General features: G+C 36.8%; 1 protein-coding gene across 1 annotated transcript; it reads left to right on the top strand.

The window, feature by feature from the left end:
* The first annotated feature begins 587 nt into the window (after window positions 1-587).
* On the top strand, window positions 588-8,435 carry psma5 (proteasome 20S subunit alpha 5). Its single transcript, XM_079844319.1, has 10 exons — window positions 588-854; window positions 1,420-1,462; window positions 1,757-1,823; window positions 1,983-2,109; window positions 2,204-2,271; window positions 2,388-2,495; window positions 2,603-2,661; window positions 5,432-5,534; window positions 7,895-7,981; window positions 8,084-8,435. Exons 2-10 carry the CDS (start codon window positions 1,434-1,436, stop codon window positions 8,159-8,161), a joined length of 726 nt encoding a protein of 241 aa, XP_079700445.1. The 5' UTR covers window positions 588-854; window positions 1,420-1,433; the 3' UTR covers window positions 8,162-8,435.
* The last annotated feature ends 123 nt before the right edge of the window (window positions 8,436-8,558 follow it).

The following is an 8,558-nucleotide window of genomic DNA, read 5'->3' as shown; positions in this document are numbered from 1 at the left end:
TAGGCCAATTAAATATTAAACATTATATGATGGCTTTCGAATATAATGGTATAATTGTTTGCTAAAATTACCAATTTTATCCTAAGAAATTTTTTTTGTATTTAATAAGTACCAGCATTAATAACCTATATTTTATTTGATATTAGACTGAAAAAATAGAGGTACATGAGAAAAAATTCTGCAAATCTTTCAAGTTTAATAACGTTAAAATGCATTTTGCAATAATAGCTATTGTATATATGCACACATACACACACACACACACACACACACACACACACACACACACACACACACACACATACAATAATTTTGATTAGGCAAGTTTTATTTTCACGTCTAGATTTCTTAAGGTTGCTCAATTTTGTGGCATTTAAAAATTATTGGAAATTTAGTTTCAATCCTTAAATGACTTGAAAAGGTATTAATGAACCCCATTACGTTTAATCCTTTAATTGAGGTTATAATTTAATTTTATACGACTTTAGTGTCATTTATTTGTAAATAATTACTTTGTTTCGAGATACATAGGCTTTATACATATACATATCGTCGTCATATGACACAATGAAGTTTTACGACCGTTCATAGCCGGTGTGTTATACTCAGAATGACCATTTGGAATGTAAAGAACAACATATTATACAATTCTTTATTTTAAATACAATATAATGCATAAAAAGAAGTGGGCTTGTTCGTATGGCATTAACTAAAGTAACAAGTTTTGCTAAAGACTTCTGCGATTGACTCCACAGGGTAGGAACCTAAGTTGTCCAGAATGTTTTCGTCGGGCGATTATGTATAAACACTTCCTGCACTGTTGAAACTAGCAAACTCACCCTCAACTGCAGAAGGTAAGAAATGTATTTATTGTTTTACTCTGCTGCAGAAAATCGCAGCTCAACAAACAAGGGCATTTGAAACAACAGAGCATATTGTATTAAGTTGTTTTAACGGCCCATGTGTTGTTTATTTAGTAGGAAATTGGTTAGCTAACGGCAGATGCTCATGTGTATGTGTTCTGTTATGGTTTTATCAAAATAAAGAACAAAATGTATACACATTTTATGGGCAAACTGCTCATTGAGTCTTTTGGGGGCTTTTAAAAGTGCATATATGAAAATAAACACGCTGGGGGTATTTTTAAAGCACATCTTTGAATGACTTCGTTGAAATTAAACATGCCTTGTCATTGAGTGAATGTTGGTTCGGCCAATCAAATGGACAGTTGACTCTTAGTCCCGCCTTTCATCTCAAAATCATCCAATGAGTGGAAGGGGGGCCGGTATCTGATTGGTTATGCACTCCAATGCGAACATCGCGCCGCTTACACAGCTAGCTCTTGTTTTGTGCTAATTCACTTCATTTAAAGTTTGATTATCCAGGTCTGTTTTAACATTTTCATATTGATTTTTATAGATTTGCATTTCAAAATGTTCCTGACAAGATCAGAATATGACAGGTGAGTTGGAGAATGACCTTTATACTTGATGCTTTCGATGCTTTGAATGTCTTTCCATCGTTTCTGTTTCATGCTTCTGGTGTCAGTGACTGCTCTTTATATTTAATTTGTGTATATATATATGATATTTACACACGTCTCTTCAAAGCATTTAATGTCACCATCTTGTCTTGAAACTTTCACTTTCAGTTTTGTTTTGCCTATATAATAACTTTGCAGTTTATTACAGTGTATGAAAGGTATAGATTTGAATACAATTACTGTATCATATTAACATTTTTTTTTCATCATCAGAGGAGTAAACACTTTCTCACCAGAGGGAAGGCTTTTTCAAGTAGAATATGCTATTGAAGCCATCAAGGTAAATCTTTTCAGTATATTCAATAATAGTTTTACTAACACTGTCTACATGATATGTAGTACTTCTTATTACCAAAATATTGTGTTTTTCTCAGCTTTTCCTCCTGTTTTAAGAAGTGAATGTCGGTGCTAATTTGCTTTGGTTTGTGCGTCTTTCCAGTTGGGGTCCACAGCCATTGGCATTCAGACATCGGAGGGAGTGTGTCTCGCTGTGGAGAAGAGAATAACCTCTCCTCTGATGGAGCCCAGCAGCATTGAAAAGATTGTAGAGATCGACACTCATATTGGTAAGACTCTTATTATATAACATATTACATATTCTCTGTGAGGATAAGGGTGATAAGGCTAGTTGTGAATGATCATGTTAATTTCTCAATACAGGCTGTGCCATGAGTGGCTTAATAGCTGATGCAAAAACGCTTATTGACAAAGCAAGAGTGGAAACACAGGTCAGTGAAAGTTTCACTTCATAATCCGTATTGTCACTAATTTTGTACAGGTGGCAGAAAAAGTTTTCACTCCTAAGGCAAAAGATTGTATTGTAAGCATTGTAGTGTTTCTGCAGAACCACTGGTTTACCTACAATGAGACGATGACGGTGGAGAGTGTAACGCAGGCCGTGTCTAACCTCGCTCTGCAGTTTGGAGAGGAGGACGCTGACCCTGGCGCTATGGTATGAGCCTTCTGGCTTCATTTTTATTGCACTTGTTTTCAGTTCACTGAGGACGGTAGTCCCTAGTTGTGGTTTGAATACAAATGTCCCCCTTTTTTCAACTTTAGAGCCGTCCTTTTGGTGTCGCTCTGCTTTTTGGTGGTGTGGATGAGAAGGGACCTCAGCTGTAAGTTTACACTTTTTGTTTTTAGTATTGTTTGCAATATTTAGCTAGGTAAATGTGCAGCATTTTGTTTCAATAGATATTTAAAAAGAAAAAGAAAAATGACCTTTATCTATACTTAATCTAGAAATTCGAATCTATACATAGAAATTAGTGATACACGATTGATTGGAATACAGTGGATGGCTGTAACGCATAATGGCTAAGTGTGGTTCTCAAATCGCCACGGCTGTGATTTTAACTATATAAGTATATTTGGTGCATATTTCTGAGTGAATCATGACACTGTTCTTTTATAACAATAATATTAGTTATATGTCACAGATTTGTATTTTTTTGCAAAATTGTGCAGTTCTACTAACACGCTCAACAAACGTGTTTTAGGTTTTTGAATTGCAATATTTATCATAAATAAAAAATAAAATGAGATTTGTTTTTTCCTGCTTTGTGCAGTTCTACAAGAAATCAGTTTTAAAAACATTAGAATTAGTATAATCATTATAACTGCAATATTGGTTGTTTACTATTTTACCCAGTTTAATAATGCATCATTAAAGGGTAACTTCAGTGATTTAGCATTAGGCTTTGTATCAGTAGAAACTAGGGTTGGGAATCGTGAGAAATTTTCCGGTTCCGGTTCCGGTTCCGGTTCCGCCTAACGATTCCGGTTCCGATTCCGGTTCCATTAAAATTATTAAACAAATAGTGGTAAAGGAAAAAGGCACAATACGCAACTCAAACAATCCATTTTGTGTTTATTACTTGCTCTAAAATTTATTTACAGGTTGGCAATGTCAAAAAAGTCCTGTACTGTACATATATTACAGTATTAATTAAGCCATTCTTGCAACACATTTTTTTTCAAATGAACACCTCTGAAATTGTCTTATTACATTTTATCTCTCTGTCTCTGAATAAAACCAAGTTATAAATTATATTTATTAGTTATATTTATTAATTAGTTATATATTAATTTAATAGTAATTCAGTTATTCAGTGAACTTGTAAATAATAAATTGCAATTCAGCATTACAAAGGTAATTGTGCCTAAACGCTTACCTAAACCATGGTGACTCAACGGTTGACAAATATATATATATATATATATATATATATATAGGCCTTTCACTATAAATCTGGTATAAGCCCTGAGGCACTCTCTGTGCTGTAGCAAATGTTTTGTCAAATTGCTAGTGCAGCCTCCTTTGCATGTTATTAACTTTTCACGTTACATTTTGCTTCATTATCATTCATTCTTTGAAAATGAATCCATACTTGTGACTTTCTCTTCGCTATGCTGGTGGTCAACGAGAAAATATCTGACGCAAAACCGTAATTGTGTAGCGCGAGGGCTTTCAGTGCTGAACTGCGTTGCCCTCCTGGAAGCGGCAGGCAACGTAATTAATATTCATGATGAGGTGAGCCAGGGTTGCCAGGTTTTCACAACAAAACCCGCACAATTGCACAATCGTTTCAACCCGCGGACATGAAACACAGCCCGCGGCAACAGTGGAAAACGGGAAAGCGGGAAAATCACGGAGTTGGCAACACTGGCTGTCACTCGCTATGAAAGGATACGCTTCCAGCGCTTCGCACACACATTGCACCAGAACCGTTTTCGGAACCGAAACTTAGGAATTTCACGCGGTTCTGGTATTTTTCAAAAATCAGTTTCGGTTCTGCATAAGAACCGGTTCTCGGTTCCCAACCCTAGTAGAAACCCGGTAGTATATTCAAATGATGGTACTTTCCCCCCCTCATATCCCCCTGAGATGAGAGAATTATGCATTTTATTTCTGGAAAAATTCCTCCGATGACGCAAATATCGTCATTTTGCTTCATCTGAGGATTTTTTGGCCAGAGGCTAAAGACTACAGCCACTAGATGGAGCTGTTCCGCATGTTATCAACCCGCCCATAGGGTAGAGATCTCACTCACAGAATGTAAGACACAGACAGCCGCATGGACAATCATAATTACGCAGCGCGGTGCAGAGTAAAGTGAGTGTTTCAACTTTTCAATTAATTCCTGTGATAGTTTAGCTTCCATATGCGATCTGAGACGTTACCTCAGCTCTTCGTGCTGAATGAAATCTGACACTGCTGCGTCTCTGCCGTGACTTTCGTTCGGCTCACTCACACTTTATTGAAAAGACACGTTCAATTTTTAATTGTAGTGTTTATTCTCTAACTGAACGAAATGATTGTATTGCTATGAAGATCAAAACGACGGTGTACGGAGTGGCCTCGTAGGGCAGTGAAGCAAGTGCATTCTGGGAGTTGTTGTCTTTCATCCACATGAGACAAAAATACATTTTCTGTCTTTTCTCAGTCTAGAAGGCACCAAATTCAAAAATACTTTCACATTTCTACTGAATAAATGACCCAGTTTAAATACAAAGCTTAATGCTAAATCACTGAAGTAATAACCCTTTAATCGGAATAAAACTGAAATCGTAATAGGGCTTATTATCAATTATTGTTGTCAAGGCTGTGACTTAATTAAATGATTATTTGCGCTGCATGTTTCAAAGTGAATTTCTTTCATTTTTAAAGAACATTTTAATTTGTTATCACAAAACAGAATTACTTTTTACTTTTTTTTTCTAAATCATGCAGTTCTAGAAAAAATCCGTCCCAAAAACATTTATAATTATTAAAATATTCCATCGTTTTGAATACCTGGATTACTTTATAAGGCACTCGTACAGACTTGTTTGGTTTGTAAAGACTGTAAAATCACACCAAACATTTTTCTTTTCTTTTTTCTTCAGATACCACATGGATCCTTCTGGCACTTTTGTCCAGTGTGATGCCAGGGCTATTGGCTCAGCATCTGAAGGTGCTCAGAGCTCTCTGCAGGAGGTTTACCACAAGGTTTGTTTTCCCACTCTCTCCTCTTCATCTCCATTTGTGATTTGTGCTGGCAAAATGAGTCACAATGAGCAAAAAAATAAAAAAAAAGAGTTCTTCTTGTTTTCAAATCCTCTATAAAGATATAACCGATAATGTTGGCGTGAATACTAGGCAAGACAGATATTTTGAATTGCTGTAATCTGTGTATATGCATATATCGAGATCACGCGCCGTCGGAGTCTTTGCGCACTTTTTGGATCTGGTAGTCAGCGCGAGTGAGATTGTTTTGTTTCCATCAGCATGAGTTTGAAAACCACATTTCACTGGTTCAGACTCATGCCATCGAGAATTCACTCTGAATATTCACAAAGTTGCAATGCTGTGCTTTAAAACGACACCAAACTTGTGCTGAGGGTAAGCGCTAGTTGTCAAAACAAGTAGAAAAAAACAGCAATTTTCATGGACAAAGGAAACATACAACTATCAGAAAACATACAAATAAAGATACTTTTAGGGCCAGGTTTACTAAACAGGGCAAATTAGCGTGAGAGCTCAATTCCAAAAAAGCACAGATGGGAGTGGAAAGTTCTGCGCATGATCTACTGACGAAGTGTAAATTAAAGATCACAGATGCAGCCGGATCATTTCCATAATGACCAATGCAATCTACCAGCTAGTGTCTGGTTTAAGACATGCTTTTTTGGGAGGTAAATAATGGAGCAAACACCAGTAAATTTATGAGAAACCTTAGTAAATCACCTTGCATGATTAATTGAAATACTCTCCTCGTATAAATTCTGTGTCTGAAAGGGAAACTCCTACAAATGCATATGCAATAATGTCAGCCAAACACTATTTTTTTTTATTTTATTTTTTTTACGCCAAAACAGGTTTAGTAAATCTGGCCCATAGATGTTTAATTGCTATTTGGAACATTGGGATCGCTAGACAAGGGCTTAATGAACACATTTTTGTGTGATATTATGAACACGTTAGCCCGTGTGCATTCCAACTCATTTTGCCAGCACCGGTCACATTTACTTTTTTAGGTTTTATGGTGAAGTTAATAAAGAAATGGTAAGATTACCTCACCTAGTGAGGTAATCTGATGGCTCAGTTTTGATGCTCAAGTTCAATGCACAGCTCAACATCCCTTGGGCCTGCACAAACTTTCTTTTTTTTTCTGGAACATTTTAGTGATTTGTCTTTAAAGGGTTAGTTCACCCAAAAATGAAATTTCTTCCATTAATGACTCACCCCAATGTTGTTCCACACCCGTAAGACCTCCGTTCATCCTCGGAACACAGTTTAAGATTTAGTATTTTAGATTTAGTCCGAGGGCTTTCAGTCCTTTGAATGTAAGTGTAAGCACACTTTGCTGTCCACGTCCAGAAAGGTAATGAAAACATCATCAAAGTAGTCCATATGTGACATCATTTGGTTAGTTTGAATCCGCGTTCACGCGCCACAGTGATGCTGCTGACGTAAGACGCTGTGATGTGTTATCTGGTATCTGCTATCGCACCCCTGCTATCGCACCAGATAACACGTCACAGCGTTTTACGTCAGCAGCGTCACTGTGGCGTCGTGAACGCGGATTCAAACTAAACCGGAAGAGAAGACAATGCTTAATAAAGTCTTAGTTTTTGTTATTTTTGGACCAAAATGTATTGTCGACGCTTCAAAAGAGTCTAACTAACCAAATGATGTCACATATGGACTACTTTGATGAAGTTTTCATTACCTTTCTGGACGTGGACAGCAAAGTGTGCACAGACTTACATTCAAAGGACTGAAAGCCCTCGGACTAAATCTAAAATATCTTAAACTGTGTTCCGAAGATGAACGGAGGTCTTAAGGGTGTGGAACAACATTGGGGTGAGTCATTAATGGAAGAAATTTCATTTTTGGGTGAACTAACCCTTTGAGTAAATATAGTTTAAAAACAAATTGCGATTAGTCTAACAACCATTTTTGCATCATAAGTTGTATAATTTAATTATAAATGCAAATATAAAATTCTAAGCTCCAACATAGCCATCTGATCCATAATGCCACAGCCAGGTTATTACAAGATGATATTCTCACAGAGAAAAGTGTTTCTCCCGAGAGAATCCAACAGCAGCAAATTGAGCCACGTGCTCCGGATATTAGAGTCCCTTTTTTAATCCACCCCACCCATCCTCCAATTCCAGTATGTTATGCATCTGCTAGTGTAACTTAAGTCACCACTCACCCATGTGACCCTGCAATCTAATAAGCAGTGGCCGGTGTCCAAAAGACTTCTCCATAAATCTAATTTCTTTGAAGAAAAATTCACTCTATACTTGTCGCTTCTTTTCCCCACTAAACATTCATAAAATACCTCTTATCTTTTTCAGTCCATGACGTTAAAGGATGCCATCAAGTCTTCTCTCACCATTCTGAAACAAGTGATGGAGGAGAAACTCAATGCCACTAACATTGAGGTAATGCACAAGCACTTCCACTCACATGGTGTTGGTCATGTGAAATATAATTTCATTTAAAAGTATTTGAAGGTCTGACAATTTCCTTCTCTCTGCCTGCAGCTTGCCACAGTAGAGCCCGGCAAGACCTTTCACATGTACACAAAAGAAGAGCTTGAGGATGTCATCAAGGATATCTAGAGCTGTGCTAAGCCCAACTGGTGTTCAATACGAAAAATCCAGTGTAATTTTGTGTGAAGCATCACACAGCATTTGCATACGTAATACTCTGGCTGCATCCTACGGTTTGCCTGTTCAGACAGGAATTGAGTCTTTATACTATACTTTTTCCTCTGTCAATCCCATCATTTCTATAGTTCTGTACAAGCACAGGACGGCAGATCTTGTAGTTGAATTAAATGGGGGGTCTTTTTGTTACCAATCAGTGCGATAATAAACTGTTGTTGAAAAACTGATGTGTTTGGTTTCTTCTTTTATGACTCATTTATAGGCTAATAAAGAAAAAAATTATCATAAAGAAAATTTCATCCAGCGTCATTTGCTGTAAATCTTATAAGTACAGCAGTTTTAATTGCAT

This window comes from Gobio gobio, assembly GCF_949357685.1.
Source record: "Gobio gobio genome assembly, chromosome: 19".
NCBI classification, from domain to species: Eukaryota; Metazoa; Chordata; class Actinopteri; order Cypriniformes; family Gobionidae; genus Gobio; species Gobio gobio.
This window is presented reverse-complemented; position numbering and strand designations above follow the sequence as displayed.